This window comes from Myiozetetes cayanensis, unplaced genomic scaffold (assembly GCF_022539395.1).
Source record: "Myiozetetes cayanensis isolate MyiCay16 unplaced genomic scaffold, myiCay2020 scf5-8, whole genome shotgun sequence".
Taxonomy (NCBI): domain Eukaryota; kingdom Metazoa; phylum Chordata; class Aves; order Passeriformes; family Tyrannidae; genus Myiozetetes; species Myiozetetes cayanensis.
Genome location: NW_026087742.1, coordinates 48,307,892 through 48,331,805, shown reverse-complemented (window position 1 = coordinate 48,331,805; position 23,914 = coordinate 48,307,892). Strand labels below are relative to the sequence as shown.

General features: G+C 41.5%; 2 protein-coding genes across 8 annotated transcripts in view; one reads left to right on the top strand and one right to left on the bottom strand.

Moving 5' to 3' along the window:
* The window catches only part of STARD13 (StAR related lipid transfer domain containing 13), a 286,747-nt gene extending 279,082 nt beyond the window's left edge, over nt 1-7,665 (top strand). For all 7 annotated transcript variants that reach the window (XM_050332439.1, XM_050332442.1, XM_050332440.1 and 4 more), the window contains 3 exons: nt 857-1,074; nt 4,233-4,409; nt 4,755-7,665. In XM_050332439.1, the coding sequence (XP_050188396.1) occupies nt 857-1,074; nt 4,233-4,409; nt 4,755-4,872 (513 nt within the window). In that variant the 3' untranslated portion in view covers nt 4,873-7,665. The remainder of the gene's footprint in view (nt 1-856; nt 1,075-4,232; nt 4,410-4,754) is intronic.
* An 8,685-nt stretch (nt 7,666-16,350) lies between these two features.
* KL (klotho) overlaps nt 16,351-23,914 on the bottom strand; it is a 45,536-nt gene continuing 37,972 nt past the window's right edge. Inside the window, exons 4-5 of the mRNA XM_050331320.1 lie at nt 21,995-23,111; nt 16,351-18,244 (exon numbers count right to left, since the gene is read on the bottom strand). Coding sequence (XP_050187277.1) covers nt 17,907-18,244; nt 21,995-23,111 — 1,455 coding nt within the window. The 3' untranslated portion in view covers nt 16,351-17,906. The remainder of the gene's footprint in view (nt 18,245-21,994; nt 23,112-23,914) is intronic.

Genomic DNA, 23,914 nt, shown 5'->3' with positions numbered 1-23,914 from the left:
GCATGGAGGTGTTTTAAGAAACAGGATCCGTGAGCAAGGAAAAGTTAGCAGGCAGTCTGTGCTCATGGAAAGGCATTTTCCCAACCTCCGTTGCAGCTATTTTGAGGAGCAAACATCTGTGTACCCAACACATAACTGAATCAACATACATTCTGCTCTTCTACCAATTAACCAGGAGAGTTAATGGGCCCTCAGTCCCAAGTAGTGTATCAAATTGCCCAAGGTAGTTGCTTTCTTTCAACCCAGGGTTTCAGTCTCTCACTTGTTTTTCCTTCTGCACACACATAATCTTCATTATACTCAGGGTGCTTGGGATTGAAAGAGTGTCTGTTATACGAGAAGTAAATACAGAACCCCCCTGGTGGTCTAGTGGTAAAGGCACGGCGCTATCACCGCGAGACCCGGGTTCGATTCCCAGTCAGGGCCACTCCCGGGCAGGTGGGGCTCGTTAGCCCTTAAAGGCAACCCACCTACGTCCTAAGGACCTCGCTGCCACCGTCCAAGCTCGCTTGGCCCCGGCAGATGAACCTTAGGATTAAAGGGTGGGCTCAGTTCCGCGCACACTGTGTCTCACCTAAAAAATCCAATGCGCAGGCTGGAAGGTGTAAAGACCTTCCCCGGATCTTCGCTCGCGAAGACTGGCCATTAAAATTAAATACAGAACTTCTCTGGCACTATGGGAACTAGCCTGGATATATAGCAGTTTTCCAACTAGGACTAGAATGCATGTTTTCATATACAGTACAGCAGCAGCAATAGCAATAATACTGGTGATTAGCAAGGGAAATATAAATGTTCTGAAGCTGAAGTCAGACACATGTATTGAGATTTTGTGTTCTTGGTTACTTTACTCCAGGTTGGGGACGGGAACCCATTAAGGCTTTGGAAAGCCTCAGTTGAAGTTGAAGCCCCCCCATCAGTTGTCCTGAACCGAGTACTGAGAGAACGTCACCTCTGGGACGAGGACTTTTTGCAGTGGAAGGTGGTCGAGAGCCTGGACAAGCAGACAGAAGTTTATCAGTATGTTTTGAACAGCATGGCTCCTCATCCTGTCCGAGACTTTGTCGTTCTAAGGTAAGCTACATGTGGTTCTCTGGTACCTTTGCTTCCTGCAGTGCATCAGGGAAGATCTGAACTTATCTCAGCCTTTGCATCTGTATAATTGTGCTCTGAGATCTCTACTGCTGGGCAGCAGTGTTGATTTCTCAAACTGAATTAGAATCATACACCTAGAGCATGCTGACCTTTTCTCTGATGTAATTCAAGCAGCACATATTCCTGAGGCCATAAATATCATTTCTTCCTTAGAACAGATGTCTGATAATAGCTGCTGTTCTCTCTTAGCTTTGTTTGTTGTCAAAACAGTGCAAATAGAACCCATTGTTTTTTACACTGCTTTTGCTGTTCTCTGGGGAACGTTTGATGTTTAAGAGCCAAATGTTTAGTAGAGAAGATAGTGGTGCTTTTAAGCTAAGGCTGTTTATATAGTGTCTGTGTAACTTGTTATCTTAGATTTTCGGTTGGAGTCTTTTTATACCAAGAAATGCTGATCCGTAAAAATCCTAGTGTGAAAATGAACAGAGTCAGTAAACATATATTTATTCTGCCTTTAAGGGGATGACATCTCTGAAATAAATGTATAGCTATGTACCAATATTCCACATTCAATCCCAGTTCTGCCATTGTCTATGTGCCTGTACAGAAGAGTCAAAAAAAAATCCTCTTTTGCACCTTCTGCCTTTGAAATCCTGGCCTTTGCTTGCTAGGAGCTATTGTGGAGCTGCTGGCATATTTCACTTACAGGGTCGGTCCTACAGTTATTTAGTTGAGGATGATTTTGTGCATTACTGTTCTTGGTCTCTGCTTTCTTTGATTGAAATGATGTGCCAGAGAAGTACAAAGCAGTTTTGACAAAGGAAGTAGTCTAGTGAGTCAGAATTGTATTAGAGGGAACAAAGATTGAAGGAAAAAGATGAACCCAATAAAATATAATTACAAAAGTACATCCCTTTTATGAACTTTAATAGTCTCTTAGAGAATGATAACATGCAGATATTGCTGGTATAAGAGAAGAATTATTAGAACTCCTAGGGGAAGATTTCAGAAATGTTTTTTGCAAGTTCTTCATGATGTTAAGACACCAATGCTCACATTACTGTATTTAATTTGCCTCCCCACAGTATACTGGGATAAATTAATTATTTTATAATTAATTATATATTCTATATTTGTTATAATTCCATATCTCTCTTTATTTTATAAATAATTTTCTTATATAATATTATTAACTTTAGCCAGTGATAAATTTGGCCCTCTGCATGGCACCAAGAAGATTGTCTGAAAGCGGTAGGGAAGTTTTGATGACTGTAATTTGGTCCTCTTATTTGCCACTTAGTTCACTATTAGGTTTCATGGTGGTTTATGTTCTTTAAGGACCTGCTGTGCAGTCACATCAGTTAAAGAAAAGTCTTGCCATCAAATTCTCATTCTTTTCACTAACCCAGGCGGAATGACCCCAGAGGACCGAAATACATATCATAAAAATGAATCCTGGTGGGTTTTTAAGGGCTGAAAACAGCCCTCAGGCAGATCTGTCAGATTCTGTTGTTTATCTCTTTTGATTTATATGATTAAGTCTAGAGCAAGGTTAGCCAGCGATATCGCAGTCAATTTGATACCTTATGATTGGTGGGAAGTGAACAGTGAAATTATAATACACCTCTGGGGACAGGAATAAATATATTTTAACAGATGGCAATTTTCTCATTCTCAATCAAACTTTTGGCTGTGAAAGGATCAACTTAGTTGTTCTTTTTTTTCCAATTTGACAGTCACAACAAGGGGATTAGGCTCCCTAGAGAAGACTCTAATGGTAAGAGGAGAGGGAAATGTTTCATATGCCTGGAATCTAACACAGCACTCAGCTGCCCTGCACAGGCAATGCTTTTCATTAAAGAACCCACGAATGTTTAATGTTCATTAAGTATCATGGCATTTTGGTGAGTTAGGTGCCATGGCTGGTTTTACTACTGTACTATACGTAGAGAACTACTGAAACTGTGGCCTAACTCCGTTAAACTGGGAATAGGAATCATAAGTCTTCTGCAATCTCAAGGATACAGAACTTTCCACTTCACAAATGGCCCAACTCAGTGCTGTGTAGTTACCAAAATTATATGGGCACATCTAAGCACTGTGCAAGCACTCACAGGAGATAGTTCATCACTTTTCACAGTAGATCTCAGGTGTGATTTCCTACTCCCCATGTGGTTCATCTGCCACAATAGCTCATCAATTTTATTAATGCACAGACACATACAAAACCTTCTGGCCAGTATCTTCTTGCAGTGTCTTGAATAACAGCTCACTTTCATGTAAGAAAAATGCAGAATGTTAAAATTATCTCCTGAAGTCCAAATTTCAACAGTCCATGAAAGCAGCTTACCTGCAAAAACACGATACTTCCCAAGGAAGCATAATCCCTCTCTCAGACAGTCCACGACAAGATGCCACATGTTACCCAGCACAGTGGGAATTTCTCATTTCTTCCCACAGTATAGCAAGGAACATAGAACTATCCTCTGAGATTCAAGGCAGACGAGAAAGATGTAAGACACCAGAATATGTAGAGAATGCTTACAGAACAAAAAAAAAAATTTTAAGTATTAAAGTCTAGGCCTGCTGACCCTGGTAGAAAACTTCTGCAGCATGTAAAGAGAGGCTAGAAACTTGGGAGAGGGGAAAATGAAAGGGCATTTTTTTCTTTAATTTACATGTCCTTGAAATGTATCTTTGGAGTTTCAGAAGTCAGTGTGCATAGTAGTGAGGATTTCTGCTCTACTATACTACATTTCCTGTTCTGTAGGTGTGCATTGGTGCAATGCACAGTTTTAGCCTTTGCTGGATGGTTTGTCCTCACTGTATCTCCTTTCCAAAACTTCTGTCTGTCTACAAAGGGCTCTATCGGTGCCCTGTAATGCATAATGGTTACAAAATGTATCTGTGGAGAAGCAAAAGTTCTCCACCTGGAGCCTGTAGCATTGTAGATGGGTGCCTATTCCACATCATAGTCAGACTACCAACTGGGGAACATGAATTCCTAGGACTAGTCCATTGGCATTGCAAGCAACAGGATAGGCAGACAAGCAAACTGTAACTGTAATTCTGGTTCTTACTCGTATGCCCCAAAGTTTCATTGCTAAAGTGATTCCATCTTGAATATGTTCCTGCAGGACATGGAGGACAGATTTACCAAAGGGGATGTGCATGCTGGTTGCCATCTCTGTGGAGCACGAAGAGGCTCCTCTTATGGGAGCTGTGCGAGCCATCGTGATAGACTCTCAATACTTGATAGAGCCGTGTGGCTCAGGAAAAGCCAGGCTGACCCATATCTGCAGGATTGACCTAAAGTAAGTATCCCACCTACAAAAAGTAGATGTCCATTCAGTAGGACAAAGGCCTCAAACTTAGGGAGGGGAGATGTTGTGAACACAGGGCACGGTCAGAGTTGCTTTGCTGCTTTGGAGTCTTCCTGCAGTCTTTTCTCCTCTCAGTGCCTACTCTTGTTCTGAAATGATCTTAGAAATAAAATCTACTTATTTGACTACTGCAAGGGAGCATGCTTACAATGACAAGTATTTGAAGTCTCCATTACCACCATGTGAGTGGGGAGCAGGAAGTGTGGCAAGCCCTTTTCTGTGGGGCATATTTCTTGAGTATTTAAGTTTCTCAACCATTTTCTTCCCATTCTTCAGAGGACATTCCCCAGAGTGGTACAACAAAGGCTTTGGACATCTGTGTGCAGCAGAAGTTGCCAGGATCAGAAACTCGTTTCAACCTCTGATTGCTGAGGGACCAGAAACAAAAATCTGAGGAAGTGTTCCTGGGAGCATGTGAGCATAAATCAGGGTCTGGCAGGGAACAGGAATACTGAAAGCAAAGGTCTTACTTATATGCGGAAATCTGATCAGACCTGGGTCTATAAAAAGGTGAAACAGGAAATTTATAGGAAAGTTCTTTTACTCTGTAGACTTCACCTTCCCTCCGCCCCCATATCGCCTCTGTATTAATTTTGATTATTGAACTAAACATTTCTTCAGAGAGCTTTTATTACCTTAAAAACAGATTATTGCTATTACTTGTGTGTCACATAACTCTGGTATTTAAAGGCTTCTGAGAAGCATATTTTAATTGTAAATAAAACTTGTACAGTATGTATATATTTATCTATATTCTATCTATATATATGTATATGTATAAATTAATTATTTTGTATATAACTCAGTGAAAATCACTTGCATCAGTTGGATCTTAAGTGAATCTGTCACTTGTTTCTTAGTGTGTCACTGCTACATAAGCTGTGTTTGCTGTTATCACAGAGCTACCAGGAGTAATTTGTGTGATAACAAATGCCTGTTCTCAAATATGTTTTGTGTTTGTGTGTGCTATGAGAAGCTATATAGAAATAGATGTAGGAAGAATAAAAAGAACTAAGGAAGGTTACAGTACATTTAAAAATAACAAGGAGTGAATGAGTTTCACCAAATAAAATATATAGAAATGCATTTGAGACAGACAGACATTTTGAAGGCCATTTACGTTTAGCTGCAGAATTGTGACTGTTAGTACAAGGTGTTGAAAACTTACCTGTTGCCTTAATTAATGGTATCTCTGTCACTAGAGAGCCTCATTATCTGCAGCGTTCCAAGTAACTATTCATTCTCAGTACAAGATAACGCTGTGTCTACTGAGGTGTCTGAAATCAGACCGGTAAGTTATTAAGCTGTAAATCTTTTTTTTTTTAAAGCATTTTGTCTCATTTCTTGGTGTTTCTGTGTTGCTCTTTCCTTCTCCCGTAAAGATGGCTAATTGTTAAGAAACTCCAAAGCAGGTGTTCCACACCAAGTGGACACCAAGATGTGCAGATGAACACCATACCTTTTAATATATTCTTACTATACAAATAACTACACTTTTTTAAGCTTTTAAACACATATTGGAGATTTAAAAGACTAAACGTAGACTATGCTTGAAAAGATTGCTTTTATTGTAACAGCAAGCATTTTCATCTTGTGTTGCACTGATCTGCATGATCCCACTTCTGTAGGCATTGGTGGGAGCAGGATTAGCCCCTGACTATGAGGAGTAGGAGCCATTTATGTCTATTACATAATTTCATTTTCAGGGACCTATTATTTTGCCAATGGAAGAATGCTTTAAAAGTAATAATAATAATTTGTTGATGTTACCTTGAGGCAGGGTTCCATATTGTTTTTAACTAACCTAAGACCAAAAATGTTATTACATCTATGCTTCAATAAGAATGTACAAGCCTGTTAATACTGTTCTTCATTAATTGCATTTGTTCACTCTGACTTTATTTATTGCTGCATAAACCAGCTGAGTCATTCATAGCCAGTGTTTTAACTCAGTCCTTCCAACAAAATCCAGGAAGATTTAGTATGAGGTTGATTAAGCAGGATACATTTCCAACATGAAGCTACAGCTTTGTGCTCTGATTCTGTAAACCAGGAAATCTCTTCAAAGCCAGTGCTTTGAGTCTGGCCCAGGTAAGGGCGCTGTGGGGTGGACCATGTATGGTGACAGCTGTTAGAGCATGGTCCCATGTGCCGTTGTGCACACACATAAGGGCTGTGCTGGTGGGGGACAGTCCTGTAATCTGAGGAAGCACACCAGTGGGAGCTCAGGGTACACAGGGTCACCCATAGTGCTCCAGCGTGTCCCTGTGGAGCAGCAGGACAAGAAGTCACTGTCATCTTCCCCCATGAGCTGTCTCACCCATGTTCTATTGTGTAACTACTAGGATCAGGGAGGTTGGCTCCCTGGGAGCTCCTGCCTTAAGTTCATGGCCAGCAATCTTTGCAATGTGCATTATTGCATGTTTTTAAGTCCTGCAGACAGGGGAGCACCTACACCCTTACATGGCCATGTTGAGGTCTGGCAGTCATCCACTGGCTGCAGGGCACCACCACTGCCCAGGTTCAGCCTTCGCTGGAGCAAGTGGTGGCTCCTGAACTGGCAGGGCAAGTCCAGTCCCCTGATTCCAGTTGGACTGCCATTCCAGAAAGCAGCACCTCCTCCCCAAAAGCCTGTGGCCATGGCAGCAGATTTCTTGCCGGTTGTTTTCCAAACCATGAGCAATTAGAGTACTCCTGCTACATTAGTTTGCATAAATAAATACAATAGTGCCTCAGTATTAATGGGCTCAGAATTTGTAGCCCTGGGAATGGCAGTTGTCTGGCAGTACATCATTTCTTTAGAAAAAGAAGGGAAAACTTGTACAATGGTTTTATCCTGTCTGACAAGTCATCGCTTAGCTGGAAAGGGCCCTGTGCCATCTGCCACCATTAGCAAGGTAGGGTGGTTTTCCTACCCTTACAGAAGCTCTGTCATGTGCTTCTGACATCTCTAAGCCATGTATCATTGAAATAAGATTTCTTTAAAATGCACGTTATGCCATGTCTACCATTCAGCTACCACAGTATTTTGTATTGTTATATTGCCATTGAGAATACATTATGATAATTGCATTTTTAAATGTTATACTCATATCAATACCTCATATTTTTACCTCATCTGTTGGTATCAGTCATTAGTTGTAAATAAATAATTGCCAAGTTGAATAAATTTGCATACACTAAAGAATCATGTTTCTTTGTGCTCTTATTTCATCCATTGGCTCAAGAAATGCTATATTTAAGCCCTTGGTTTCATTATTGCAACCTGCTATGCACTAAACTGTTCTCATATGGGACTTCAGTAATGATTGCAGGCTCAAAATGATATTGTTGTCCATTATACTTGCTTAACCTGTAGCATACATGAGCTTAATGGCAAAGATAATGTTTTCCAAAGAAGCCATTAAGCTAGGAAAATTGGCTTCACATATTTGTGGACTATTCTGAATTGGAGGGGACCCACAAGGATCATCAAGTCCAGGCTTGAGAAATGTAAACTCAGGTCCTCAACAGCTTAGGCCCCTGAATCTCACTGAATTCATGTTTCTGCATCTGTGTTCTTGTCAATAATTTAAATCTACGTTCATAAGAGTGACTGTGGAGCTGGGATGCTGAATGTTCATGTTATCAGATGTCAGCCATCTCAAATCCATCAAGCCACTGCAACAGAGAAAAAGATGCAACAGCAGGATAGTGAATCCTGTTGTTTGTTTTACACATATCTACAGATGGAGTAAATGTTCCTTGGGATGGGTGTTGTGGTTTAACCCCAACTGGCAACAAAGTACCAAACAACTGCTCAGCCCTGCCCTACCCTCCCACATGGAGTGATGGGGAGGAGAATCAGGAAAATCCATGGGTTGAGATAAGAGTAGCTTAATAATTGAAATAAAGCAAAATATGATAATAATTATTATTAATAGGAAGGGGTTAAAAAATAGAGAAATAAACCCCAAGAAAAGCAAGTGATGCACAATATAGTTGCTCACCACCTACTGACTGATGCCCATCCCATCCCCCAACGGCAAATGTCCTCACCAGCCAACTCCCTCAGTTTATATCCTGATCATGTCATTCTATGCTATGGAATATCCCTTTGGCCATTTCAGATCAGCTGTCCTGGCCATGCTCCCTCCCAGTTTTTTGTGCAGCTCCTCGCTTGCAGAGCATGGGAAACTGAAAAGTCCCTGACTTAGGGTAAGCACTACTTAGCAACAACCAAAACATCACCGTGTTATCAACATTATTCTCATACTGAATCCAAAACACAGCGCTGTAGTAGCTACTAAGAAGAAAATTAACTCTATTCTAGCTGTAACTAGGACATATGCTTATATCTCTCCAACTCTCTGTTGAATTATTAAAAGAAGCAGAGTTTCAGAAAACAGGATGCTGGGCAGAGAGTCAGCAATGAGAGACTGTCTAGGAGGGGGGTAAGCCTTTATGTCCCACCATTCAGGGAAAGCTCAGTATTAAAATTTAGATTGAAAGGAAGCACTTTTTTCCAATTCTCTGCATGGCAGAAATGGTTAGCTGTGTAAGCCCATCCTTTCTTGCAAAAAAATACAGTATTTCATGTGCTCTCATTCCCATCTCTCCCTCCCACCCACCTGCAGCAATGTCAGGGCAAAGAGATTATCTTAACCCTAACAGCACTGATGTTTCAGCTCCTGGTGTGTGCAGTCTTTGTAATGTTGAATTCTTGAGCATCCCTCCTCTTTACAACACCTTGCAGGAGTCATCAGCAGGACATCCCTCTGCTTGCTGCACTTACACTGCAGAATCTGTGTCACCCTTGGAGCATCTTGATATGCCTAAAAGGTGTTGCTCTTTGAAACAGCAGGTAGTTGTTAGACACGAGCACAAGCAGAACACACTGAGATGAGTGAGAGATGAAAATACTGGAATAAATATCCGGAAGACTGCTGAAGCCTGAAAATCAGATAGTAGAGGATGAAAATAGGTACTGCTGCTCTAGCTCAATAGTGATGTTAAAATGCTGGGGAACAAACAGAGACCTTGCCAGAAAGAAAGCAGTATGACCCACTCCCGATCCCATGGGGATTTAGCATGGTCATGTCATGTTATCCTTGCCAGATATGTGTCATCCACTTTCATTTGGATGGGTGCTAGACCAGGCAGACCATCTTGTTACAACTGCAGTTGTATACCGTGGTGTGACAGGACCAGGAGTACAAGGCATCAAACTACAGATTCTGCTTTCTCTTTCACATGCTTATAGCAGCCCTGAGACAAGCACATGGCCACAAACACAGAGCCAGCATTTGCTGCAGTGAGGATTTGCAACAGCTTGCGATTTATGGGAACAGATTAGCCACAGGGCCATCTGTACTTCCCCAGACTGCTGGCCTGCTCCTTGATGGAATGACTGCTTTTCCTTGAGAGGATGCATATTGAATTACTAACTCTTTTTTTTTTTTAATTAAATAAATGTGGGAACCACAGGTGGTGGAGCAGAGGACAGTAACCCTCTCAGCAGCATCTGCACGCCAGCAGTACCCCACCATGCATTCGGGACAGATGTTGGCTGCAGGCAGTCTGAACCCCAGACCCATGCAGGGCAGCAGCTCAGGGTCTGCTGGACCACCTGGCTACCCCAGCCAGCCTCGGTCTTCATGGCAATAGGACCAGAAGTTCCACAGCTGGCCTGCCTTGACTTAAAACAGTGACTCCTTTTTTGCCCCCTCTCTTTCATGAGGGTAGTCAAAAACAGGGAGTTTGTTTTTCAACACCAAACACTGTGCCACACTGCTGGCTAACCAGCATGAGCAAAGAGCCCACAATACAGGAATTGTAGAGCACTCTGAGTTCACAGTTGATATGGTATTTTACCCAGTGTTGTCTGGTTTCCAGTGGGACAGGAACTCAGAACTGGGCCTATGAAGAGAAGGTACAGCATTCTAGCTCTTTGGCCTGGACTTCTCCTTCTCTGAAGAGTCATGTTCCTTTTCTCCTGCCCCAGGAAGAAGGGATCACACCAGCCTGCACCCCTTACTCAGGCTCCCAGCTTTGGGCTCATCACGTCTGCTGCTTTGCAAAAGAGGCAAAAAAAAAAATATTTAGTGAAAACTTCCCATTGTTCAGTGGCTGTACTTGGGGGTCCCTGGTGAGCAACAGGGCTGCTAGTGAGGAAGGACAAACTCTGCTGCTGCAGATGCATTGTTGCAGCATTGGCAGTAATGCCCACATACAGAGTGCACCAACAGCTTCCTCCCAGGGCCATGGGACACCAGGAACACCATTTTGGAACAGGCCACCTCTTGGCAGGCCACCTTTCCTGCTCCCTACAGGGTTGCAGAGCCCGAGCCAGACTGCCCTCTAGCATGGCATGATGCTTACCTGGCCCTGCCAGCAGTGAACTCGCCCACCTCAACCTGGAGAGAGCCACAACGTGTTTTAACTACATACCCTTCCCGAACACCAAATCATATCCCATCCACAAGCATCACCTTGAATAGGGGTTCCTGCCTGGCCATGCCGATGCCCAGCCTTTTTAAGCTGTGGTTATCCTCGTGTCATCCTCTCCAAAACCAAGCAGGTGCCAGGACACTTGTAAATCAGTAAGCAGTGGCATTCATTGCACTGCTTGAAACCACCAGGACAGCAATGGAAAATTTTGTGGTTATTTATCAATACAAATAAAAATAAAGGTTGCAAATTACAACAAATTAAATGGGTATCACTGAGCTAAGCCAAAAAGTTACAATATGGCCTCCTTGGCCTCCCAGTATGTCTTGCCTTGGGCAACCTTTTCCAGCAGTGGCTGGTATTTATCAGCAAAGAGATACAGTTATTGCATTTGTGTTTTTCAAATAATTGAGTAATTTAATCTTTTAAGTGCCTCTGAGATCACTTGTTGTAATTAAAGAGAGAAGATGAATGACTGAAGTACAAGAGCATTGTAGGACTTTAAAAATGAACATGTCCTTGACTACATCTCCTGTGCATTTATGTAATGATGATCCCACATTAATATGACCAAACAGATAAAAGCAGAAAATAATAAGAGCTTGGTTGCATTATTTTTCTTCCAACCCAATAATAATATATCACCAGCCAGAGGAATGTGCCTGTGAATACCAAGCAGGAGCAACCATGTGCTGCTGAGTGCAGGACCCCATCGCCTCCCACTGCGAGATGCAAGGAAAGGCAATATCCGCTCACGGATCTCACAGCAATGTGGCAGATAAATGAGTTACAAATGTCTATAAAATTCACAAACTTGCATCAGAAGTGGACTTAAAGGTTCAGCAAGTGTTTGGAGAGGTGACTGCAACACTGGCAACTTCCTTTATGAGCATTTATTTTCTCAGCTTTTGGAAATAAGACCCATCTGATCCTAGTGGAGAGAGGTAGAAGGGTTGCTGCAAAGTAATAAGTATCAACAAAAAAATCTGTAAGACCTGTAAACAGCTTTTTGTCTTCTAAATAAACTATATGCCTTGATGTACCTATGTCATACCTTGGTAATTCACTTCCCATTTCATAGCTCAAATGTATATAAATATGTGCCCAAAGGGGGAAGAGGAGGTGATGAGAGAGTTTGAGCTAGCTTTACTTCATTCTTCATGCAGCACTAAGTCCCTGGACCATGCCTGCCCCAGGCTGCAGGAGCAGCAGCCTTACACTCCTCAAGGTATCCTCCAGGCTGACCAGAGAGGCTGCAGCCTGCCAGGAAGACCTCTTCACTGTCTTGCTCCCCTCCCTTTCCTGGCACGGCATCTGATGGCCTCCAGCTCAACTGTGATATTGCCAGACTACAAAACTTTGTCACCTCGTAAAAATTTATAGTGCAGGTAGTTTATACCATTACACCTCTTGAACTAAACACTCAGCCAATTCATGGTTCCCTCTGGTGTGAGGAAAACCAGATTTCTTGGATCAGGTGTTGCGTTTGTGCAGCCGTGATGGTTTACAACACTGCCGAGAGCCTGTTACAGAGCCCTGAGCACAGAAGGTGGCAATACACCAGCTAGTTCTCTGCTGAGAGCCAAACTGTCATATCAGCCAGGATCTCACCAGGGCATGCCATTGCCTCCGATTTTCCTCCAGGCCAGAGTATGTCTTGCCTGGGAGGTGCTGCTCTGTCTTGGGACACACACCCCAGCAAGGCACAGCCCCGAGGGAAGCTCTGGCTTAGAAGCTCCTGAGAGCTGAACAGGTGGGACTGAGAAGTCACTACTCAGGTCTTCTCAGACCCTACAAGGGTCTGATGCCATAAAAAAAAAAATCAGAAGTACATTATACTTCCGAGGTTATGGGGGAAGTGTTAAAACTCGTTCTTCCCTGAAAAAAAAACCAAACCAAATCAACAAACAAAAACAACAAAACCCCCACAAACAACCAAGAAAACAAGAAAACCAACAAAGTTTTGTGTGGTACTCTTTGTAAGAAAGAAAACATTTCCACTAATAGAAAAGAGCTAAAGTAGAAACTAATCCCACTTGCTGTGAATTTGCAGCATTTAGAAAACAATCACTGCTGTCATTCCCGCTGCTTTGCTCAGTGTCAGTGACAGTGACCACCTCTCCTGCACTTCGAACTCCCATGGGCCTCCTGGGACTTGGGCCAGAAACACATTTGGAGGACCTCAGGAGAGCTGGGATTGTATAAAAATGCTTCACCATATTGTGTTGTGAGTAATTCTTGTGACAAGAAAAAGGCTTTTGACAGTTAAATTCATCACGTAGGAGTTACGTCATCATGGGAGAAATATGTCATTAAGGGAGGTAGGGAGTTTTCAGAGTAGATTCTTCTTTAAAAAATTTATTTTTTAACAAAGAATATTCAAAGTCCCATGGCCCATCCCCACAGAAGCAAGGAACTTGCACGTCTGCTTGTGCCTGTGGCTTTTCTGCCCTTCTTCATTAGTATTTTCCCTGGCTTCTCTCTGCCTCGCTGGCGCTTTTGCCACTCCTTCAGAAACACAGAAAACATCACAAAATAATGGCCAGCAACATGTCAGCACCCACAAGTGTCCTGGCAGCTGTTATTTCAACTTTCTGGTTTCTTAAAAATATTAATTTTCTCAGAACTGTTTGACAGTGGTGTTCCTGTTCAACTCGTTAGGAAAAATAAAAAGCTCTGATACATTGGGACCTGCCACTTTCATCTCACCTCATTATTCCTTCTTTTTCCAATCTCTTTAAAAGGGTGGGCTTAGCAAGCCTGCACCAGCTACAGCCTTAAGATGGCTCATGTAGGGTGGTGGTTTGGCAATTCATGAGTGGCACATCAAAAGACAGGAAGAGTTTTCCCTTTTCTTTTCCATGCCTCCTTTTCTTGGCTTTGCTTGAGTGAAGGAGGAACAGGACTGAACTTTCTCTGCTGAAGCTGAAGTCTGGCACCTAAAACTGACTTCTTCACCCTGAATAAGGGTATTTTCACCTAAGCAGTCTTTGCAAGCAGAATGAACAGATAAAGTTTTCTAAGTGACTCAAAAGCAACACAATACAATGCAAGCAAAGAAGAGCGAGTTGGGTGTTTAAACATACTGAGACTTGTATGGTCCCTGTCCTATTCATTGATTTTGTCCCTTTCTGTTCCCACTTCCTTTAATCCTGACATTTACTTTCCTAAAGACGTTTAACAAAGATGCCACAAACTCACTGCTTAGTACACAGCTATGCTAACAAAATCCCTTAAGCCTGTGAGTAGCTCTAGTGGAATAGAAGAATTGTCAAAATTACTGCAGTGTTACTATGGAATAAGCTATTGCACCAAAATAGTCTTATATTGGTATGGTTACTTCCACAGGTTTTCTAAATAGCAACAATGACTTTAAGAAAAAGATAATTCAAATAACAAAAACCCCTCCAAACCCCTGGGTCCGTTGGAAAAACATCTGTTTAGCCACAGGCCCCAGCAACCTCCAACAAAAGTTACAGTTATTTATGTGGCACTGGAAAAACAAACAGCAACATGAACTCCTTGCAGAGTTATCATAATATCCTCTCCTGAGGTACTCCGTACTTCATGCTGCAGGCAGAGAAACTAGACAGATTAAACAGTAAGATCATGTTACAATTTGTTACATTCAGTATCTTTATTTCACTTCTGAGATTGTTATAAAAACAATATAACATTCATCCTGTCATTTACAAAGACATCCTTCCCACAGTCACTCTGCACAATCTTTTCAAGAAGTAAACCAGAAGCTTTGCACTCATGTCACAAAAATATTTTGAAAAAAGATACAATTTTGTATTTTACAACGTTTAATCTGAAGCATGGAGTAAACTGGCAACAACATTTCATTCTAGAAACACAGTTAAAAATAAAGCAAGTAGTCTACCTCAGAAACTGCACGTTAAACATGCAGGGCCCTGTTGCTCTTCAGAAAATAAACCTCCACCGAGCTGTCTTTGCAGACTGACTGTGGAGCCCCCTCTGCTCAAAGTCCTTGCTACTGTCAGCATTTCTGCTCTAGATGCACAGATGGGAATGGGAAGTGCCAGATCACTGCTCACACATGGGCACTGAAGTGCCCCACAGCCCACGGCCGGATTGCAGGAGGTGATTACTGCATCAGTTTGCACAAGCACACAGTGGTTCTCCTTGAAGGGGTACCCAGTCTTTGCCTATTCAGGGGCTTCTTTGTTGTTAGTGAAGGGTGAATTTTTTCAGGAAGATTTGACAGGAAACTTACACTGGACCCTGATTACACAAAATGAAGCAGATTCCCGAGGCAAACCCATACCATTATCTCCATCGGGCCAGGCTGTATTTTCCCTAGCCCGTCATTATGCAATTCACTGGCTGAGAGCTGCACACCGCTGTGTGCAGGCAGCACCGCAGGCAGGATGCTTAGGAGAAGGCTTTGGCAACTGCTGTGCCCAGCTCAAGCCGGTCACTGCTCTGCAGCGATATCTAAAAACTGTTCTGAAGGCAATTGTGCCAAAGGCTGCGTTAGTTCCACAGGTCACGGCACCATGAGATGATATGATCATACAGCAACAAATCCCAATTTACCTAAAAATTAGATATCCAGCTGGTGCCATCTGCCTGTCGGTGGTTACATATCACCCATATCACTCTTCCTCTATGGGAAGAGCCTGCCGGGTCTCCTCCGTGCTGGGGCTGCTGTTTCACACACTGTGCTGTGTCTGGGCCATTCCACAGCACGCGGCAGCAACGGGATGGATGGTAACTGCTAGTGAAGCAGCAGGACAGACCAGTGCACACACTAGCACGACACCTGCACTCTTCCAGATTTGCCCTGCCCAGGCCCTTTGAGCCCCCTCAAACTCAGAGGAGGCATGTATGCCCGGCTTCTCAGAAAGATCAGGCCCAGACTCATCTTGTTTTACCATCAGCAAAATATATAACGTACATACTCACACACACGTAACACACAAGTTGGGCATGACCTGGGTACAGCTTGTGTTAAATGAATATCACATTTTGTTACATACTGCAAAGGCATCTGACTGCTGGTGTAATGTACTGCAAGGTGATTCATGGCCATGCCACGGAAAAAGCCATTTGGTGTTTCATATATTTAGGGAGAGCTATTTCTTCTCCACAGTGCATCAGGCACCAACGAATAAATATACAGCAGTTTGAAATGTTCTCTTCTTCAGCAAGTCCTATCAGTCTATAAATAATTTTTATACATTTTTTAATACTTCATCACTTACACTGAATTTTTCACCTTAATCTCAATACCAAAATATACATTAATGCAAAGAGATTTTAAGACTAGATCTAGAGGACAAATATATTAATCATTATAATAAGAAACTAATTCTTTTCTTTTTCTAAACATTAGTTAAGAAAAATATAATCTTAAATTACAAATTTAAATAATATTTCATATGTAAGTTTTAATTTACAGCATAGAATCATAGAGTTTTCAGATTAAAAGGAACTCTGGGAGGTCATTTAGTCATCTTCTAGTAATCTAGTAGATAAACATCACATTTAATACAGCATAATCAGCTTTAGTAGATAAATAATTCTTAATTAACACAGAGCACATTTCCTTTAAAATATTCTTTCCAGTGAGTGACATCATTCACATAGCAATAAAAATGCAATTATAGCTGAAGGTGATGCAGGCCTAGAGTTAAGAGAGCGGAGAAAAATGACCACACTGCTTTATACTGAGGACCCTCCTAATGTAGCAATTCACAAGGCAGGCAAAATAACATGGCACTTTTTCCCATTCTCTCTCTATTTCTACTAATAAAAAATGATGCTAATATTTTGATATTTTATCTTGCTATGAGAAAAACAAGAGGCCCTCAGACATTCAGTAATACTTTGGGATAAAATGCTGCCAGGGCCAGTTGCTCAAAGGAGAACCTCCAGTCAACCTGTAAGAGGCTTGGACCAACAGCTCCACAGACTCAGACCCTGGCAAAAGCAGCAATAAAGTGCTGGACTATTACACCAAAACACTGGGATTTAAAGTCTCTACGCTCGACGCAAATGGCATGCAGAGCCCATCCTACTAAGTTACCACAAGTTTACAGCAGGTAAGTACAGCTGAGTAGCAGCAGAGTGGTAGCTGTGTGCAACTTGCTCTGAGAAGAGGAGAAATGGGGTGGCCCAGGCCTGCCATGTCCCTGGGTACAGGGCAACAGGGCATAGAGTCAGTCACGCAGCTTTCTGCCAAATGAAAGACATCCCAGTTCCTGCTCTTTGCCTTTTTTTCTTTTTCCTGAGCAAATCAAAGAGAAGCCCTTCCCATCTCTTCCCAGCAAGATTACATGACCTCTGCAATCCCCAGACATACCCCTGCTTCTTTTCCCCCTGAGAAAGACACAGTTCCTTTAGCTGAAGTTCCCCAATGGCATCCTGAAGTCAGATGCAGTCTCAGTAGTAGTTAACTGATTTACCCAGAGCTCCCAGCAGCACAGACTCAGTTCCCTCTGCTCCTCTCCTTGCATCTGCTTTAGGAAAGGAGGTCTTCTTTGTGCAATTCTCCCCACCTTTCTTCTCAGTCACAAACCCTGCTCCAGTCAGGTTCTGGTTCTGATTAAGCATCATCAGCATTAAACCCTAATTTGGAAAAGTAAGCCATTCTGTTTCACCCCTGTCTTCTCTGGGAGAATTTGACATTCAGATTCTTCCATCACTCCATGTTTTCAAAACATACTTAAACCTGTCCAACTCAGCAAGGCAAAACCAAGAAGGGGAAAACATCTGCTCAACAAAAGGTTCCAGGGAAAGCTGTGATACTACTCCAACCACAGGAATTAAGGACTGGTCATAAACCAAATGTACTAAACCAGAGAAAATTATTTCTGGAACCCATATGCTAGTAATCTTTTCTCAATGTCTATGTCCTGCAGTATCAGGCAATGTAAATGCTGAAGCAATCACAGCATTGTGCACTCATTTCAGATTTCCCAAGAGGATGCAAGAAAAAGGACAGTAAGTGATGTGTTCAAAGGGGCAGCTCTATTTATACCTTCTTTCTATCCTCTTGGAGTAGTAAGTAATGAAGAATATAGTAACAATAAAAGCAACAAATATGAAAGAGATAAAGGCTAACAATGACTTTCTGGTTCGGAAGAAGTGGCATTCAGGACATGAGACAACCTCTTCTGGACACAGCAACTCAGGAGTTTTAGGACCAGGAAAACCATTATTGTCAATTATTTCTCTGTAATGTCTCATAGAAGGCTTTGGTTCATATTGATTTGCAATGTAACTGTAGAGACCATATTTAGGAGCAGTCTTGTCATTAAAAGAATAGACAAAATATCCTTGCAGGTTAACATTATCCAAGGCGTAAGCTGCAAAAGAAAACAAAGGGTTGAAGCAATGAATCGATGTCACTTTGGCATTCAAGAGCAGTACCATATGCCCATACATAAAGGAGGGGCAGGAGGATGTTAAACCCACATCTGCACTTCTCCTTTCCAAAACAAGATAAGGTACATCTGTGAAGTGTTTCTCATAAAAAGTAAGAATCTGCCAGACATTGCCAGACAGTGTGATCTGCAAGTATCCTGCAATTTATTTCCCTGTGCTTGGTAAACACAGCTGTGAGTGCCTGACTGTGTTTAATGATCAGCACAGAGCCTATCATGAAAAGATGGCTCTTTGTTATGCATAAAAAAATACAAGTTTGGAGTTTCCTGCACCTACACTTCTGCAGCCTCTGTCTCTGACTGCTCCTTCTCCCTTTGCAGGGCACCTCCTGATGGGGACAGCAGTCAAGGAACTGAGGATGTCAGGCTGCATGTCTCACTAGCAAAGGCACAATGACACCAGAAAAGGTGTGCACCCATGCTGAGGTCATGTACTGAGATATCACCAGTGCAAGTGGAAAGGTTATCCAAATCACAGCCCTCTCTTGTTATTGACCAAAAGTTTCTGATCCAAGATGACCTGTATTAGTCTTTATTGAGAACACGTCCACAATCCATACTGCTAACTCAGCTACTGGAAGAGGTCCAGCATCTGGAGTGTTAACCTTGAGCCATCCATCCCACTTGACAAAAATAATCAATCCAAGGTAGTAAACACAAACTGTAACACTTTATCTCTCAAATCAGTGTTTTAACAAATTAAAGGAATGTCTTCTAGCAGATGAACACTGGACTGAAACCTAACAATTGATGAATTTTCATACAGCTCTGGAAATAATTTTCTGCAACCCCATGCAAGATATTTAGCATGTCTAATGTACTTTCACATCTAAAATGAAATAATATTTACCTGCCCTTTTACAGAGCTGCTACCCGGGATAATTAGTTTGTGTTTGCAGACCTGCAGGTGGATTTAATGGTGTTACATAAATGGTTACTGCTGGTTTTTGTTTTCAATTGGCAAAGATTAACTTAAACAGGGTACAAAGCACTTCAAAATACAGCCTCAGTCTAAAGGGTCCTGTACTGCACTCTGGAATCATTTATCTGCACAAACCTTTTGGCTCCCCTGCAACAATGCAGGTGAGCAATATTACACATAGAAGTGTTTCCACATGCAGTCCCTGAAACTAGCTGGAGAAAGAAAGCAGAAAGAGGACTTTAAGAGAAGAGCATACATGTACCAAATCCCCTATTATTCCTCTACAGTGTGACACTGAGGTAAGGACACAAGATTTGTAATTCACCTTAGTTACTGCAGAGGGTCTTGTAGAAAAAAAAATGCAAGTCTTGGAGAAACCTGAATCAGTCATGATGCCAAGGTTATGCAGTGACAAGATGGACAAAAGCACAATGCCAGAGCTGACAGACCAAACACTGTGGAGGAGTGTATGGTGTCCAAAGTGGGTGAGTGATGGCTAGTTAGCAGGGATATATTTATCCATGACAAAGAAGGTAAAAAGATAGGAATACAGGCTCGCATGATGCTCAGGCAGAAAAACATAGGAGCTATTTACAGTCTGGACAGAAGAGCGGAGAAAGAAGTGATTGGGGGATATTCTACCAGAACAGTACAAATGGCAAAGTTCTGCAAGAACTAGGGGGATGGGCAGGTGTTCTTGATAATGGGAACTGGGAGAAAAGCCCATATCCATAGACACTTTGAAAACAAAAGTTCCAAGAACTAGTATGGTCTAAAGTAGTAGAAAGGAGATAAGAAATACAGAAGAAACAGTTTGATACCACAAGCCCAAATATAGCCAAGATATGTTCTAACTATAGCTGTACAAAATATGCAGCCAGTGCTACAAAATGCTGGAGAATGAACTTTTGAGCACTTAATATTAAGTTCAGTAATTTGTGAAAGAGATGGAAATTACAGAGGATGAAGTTAAAACCAATACTTAATGGAGCGGACAGGATGACCTAGCAAATTATAGAACTGCCAGACATCCTTCACTACCTATCAAAAGAGTGGAACAGATTATATAAGGCTTGATAAATAAGAATTACAGGAGATAATACATGATTAATGTCAATGAGCTTTACCTTATGAAAATAAATCTTGTCAGACTAACTTGACATCTTTTTTTATGAGATCAGCAGATCAATAAAGTAATGATGTTTGAAGTCATATACTTAGAACTTCACAAGGCAACTGACTTGGTATTATATGGCATTTAGATCAAGAAAACAGAATGTTTTGAGGTCAAGGGGAGCCCATAATAAACAGATTTCAACTGGTCGTAGAACTAATAAGTCAGTCTAGAACTGTAATTGGAGGTAAGTAAGTGCCACAGTAGGCATATTTCTACCATGATCATGGAGATTGGCTCTTAGCACTAAGTTATTTAATGATCTTAAATATATCAGCAACCTGAAATAAATGTAAAACTATTTCTCATAAAGTTTGCAAATAACACAAAGATTAGAGACATAATTCAGCAAGCCTTGCAAGGTCTGCACAAGCAAGCAGCTGGCATTTGAAATGACCAAATGTGAAGATGTCAAAGAACAAGTAGGCCTACTTTGGCAGAGGCAGTTCTGCTTGGTGGGGGTGGGGGCAGAAATCTGTCACCGAGTTTAAAATCTCAGTAATCACCTAAGAGTGTGTGTAACCAACCTGCTGTCATGGTTCAAAGGGTTAACGACCTGCTTGGATGTAGGAAAGGGGAGGGTAAGAGGTTACATTACACCTGCCTAAGATATAAATGTGGCTGTGGCAGGAACAGTGTGTCCAGGTCTGGGTTTACCCCTCTCATAAGGAATACTAGCACACAGGGAAAAGCTTAATAATTCACAGGTTTCAAACGATGTTTTATAGCAAGGGACACAAAGAGCTTTGTCTGTATTATCTATTCGAAGAGATAAATGGGAGATAGCTTGTCTTCTGTCTGTGAATACCTACAAAAGTAAAATACGTGTGGAAATGCACAACAAACATTGCTTAAAGATGAAGCTAAAGAAATTAATACTAGAAGTGAGATTTATCTATATCTATAAACACACTGCAACAGCTTACAGTGAGGTGCAGAAGATTCTTCATCAGTAAAAATTATCTCATTCGGTCTTGTGCTTTTCGGAAAAAACAGCATGTGTTGTATGACAGGATGACTCAAAATGCCTCCTTTTTGCCTTATAATTTACAAATCTTTGAGACAGAGAAAAAGACTGGTTTGTGTTCTGAATAGCAGGAAACAGTCCAGGAAATGGCATAATGAGGTAGACAGCTGAATTATTATGAAGATTACTGCTGGATAAGATCACCGTTGGATAAGATACAGAGACAGCTGAGGAACAGAACTCATACCCAGCCCTGAGGCACATCAGTGGAGAGAGAAGCAACAAAGCAAAGCAACAGTAGAAGTGCAATAAGATGAAATACTGACTAAATACATGTGGAGCTACTCACATAACATCTATTTTAATTTACTGAATCCATAAAAAAGGTCTTCTGCTGCCTTATGCAGAACATGAGCAAGGTCAGTCTTCCTTATGTTTAGTAACACCAATCAACCATAAATCAAGTGGAAAACTATTGTTATGCTATAGTAACACCTTATTTATAAAGTATTCTACAGAAGACTTTTTAAGTTAAACATCCTCTATCACACCATGTATACTAATATAATAGTGGGATTTGTGACTTATAAACCGTCTATGGTTCCTTACCTTTTAAAGCTTCATTGATGTAATTCTGTATGTAATACACTCGGAGCTTATCGTGCACTATGTTTTGGTCATCGTCAATTCCATTAGCCATAACATAAATTGGGATATCACCATACTTTGATTTAACCCACGTGAGCAATTTACGCAGTCCCCAGGGCACTACTGCAGCTCTGCTGGGAGAGTGGAGCCATGTGATGTCATTGATCATTTGAACTTCAAGGTAGTGGTCGTATTTTACTGCATCTTCTTTCTCCGAGCCCACAAGGGTAGTAGTGTAGTGACTCAAGGCAAAGAAATCAAATGAGCCCTGTATTAACTTCTTTTCATCTTCTGAGAAATAAGGTAAGTGGAAATTATACAGGTCAACACTGTTTATTCGGTGAAGCCATGCTCTCATTACCTCTGGGTAGTCACCATTCCCAAAGATGGGCTCTGCAAGCCAGCCAATGTCGAACTCTAAAATTCTGTCAGCAACTTCTTGGTCATTCCTGGAAAAGGGACAAGCTGGTTCCACCCAGTCAGCTTGCAAAGCTATAGATATTTTACCCTTCTGAGATCTCCTGAATTCTTTGTCATAAAGATGCCATACTTGCGCATGGGCTTTCAACAGGTTGTGCCCTGCCATGTATGTCAAGTTTTTCACAGACGGTTCATTCATGGTGATCCAAAATTTGACACGGTCCCCAAGACTTGTAAAGCAGAATCTGGCATACTCAACAAAAGCCCGAACAGTTTCTGTGTTTTCCCAAGCTCCATATTTGGCAAGGGAAACTGGAAGCTCTTGATTCTCAATCATAGGTTGCCATAAAGCAACAACAGGAGTAATGTTAACTCTGAGAAGTTCACTAGCAAAACACTGATAATAATGTACAAGTGTATGGTTGATTAGAGAAAGGTTACCTAAAGGAAGGATTAAAGACCATTTCAGTGAAAAATGGAAGTGTGTGACATGCATTTCTTGCAGAAGAGAGATCTGGAGCCTGATAGCAGCAAAGTCAACACAGTGATGCCTGCGTTTCGAGGTGTAAACTCCATCCACCTTAATAAGCTTCTTCGTCTGGTGAACATCCCACACATAAACACTAGAGTCAAGAAACTGGGCGGGTGTCGTGTCTACCTAGGTAGAATAAGAAACATACCAGATTCAGGTTGTTTGAACTAGGTAGATGAGAACATCATAGTCATCAGGCACAACAAGTAAAAGAAAACGGTGAGTCAAAACATTGTATTTAGAATCTCTGATACTGGCATATGAATGGGCTTGTATGAATGAATTAATTTTCTGTTAGCATGTGAGGTCAGCAAATTACCAAATCTATATATCATTTTCACCCTACTTTTCAAACAAGCTTATTCTAATGGTCACCATGTTCATATCTTCTCCAAGTTGTTCCAGTTTGCATAAGAAACAAGTGATTGCTCAGGGATAAGGCACTAAGTCTGTGACAGATCTCCAGAGAAGCAGACCTTCAGTTAAGACCACAGTAATTTTTAAAATGTTTTTCTTTCAAGATTAAGAAGGGCCTACAGAGAGACTATCTGTTGTAAATTATCCAGTACATTCAGTTTCAAGATAACTCCCTGAATGCAGTAAAAGAATGAATGCAACACCATTTCTCTGTTCTGTTCTTTTCCTGACTATGATGAAAGATGAGTAATGCTGTGCACTTGATTTTAGCACAAATTCAGTTGACAAGCAAAGTTTTTCCTTCTTGCTAAAAACATCCTTTTTTATTTAACTCATACTGAACTCATTTCCCAGTTATTTCAGCAGGCTGTTGGTGATTGAATCAATTTTGTTTTGGGCCTCTGAGAAAACCCATTCTATGTCACTCCAACAAAAAATGCATTTTCCATAAGGCTTTAGAGTTTTCAGTGTCAGAACTGCCTGTATGATACATTAATACAGTAGAAGATGAA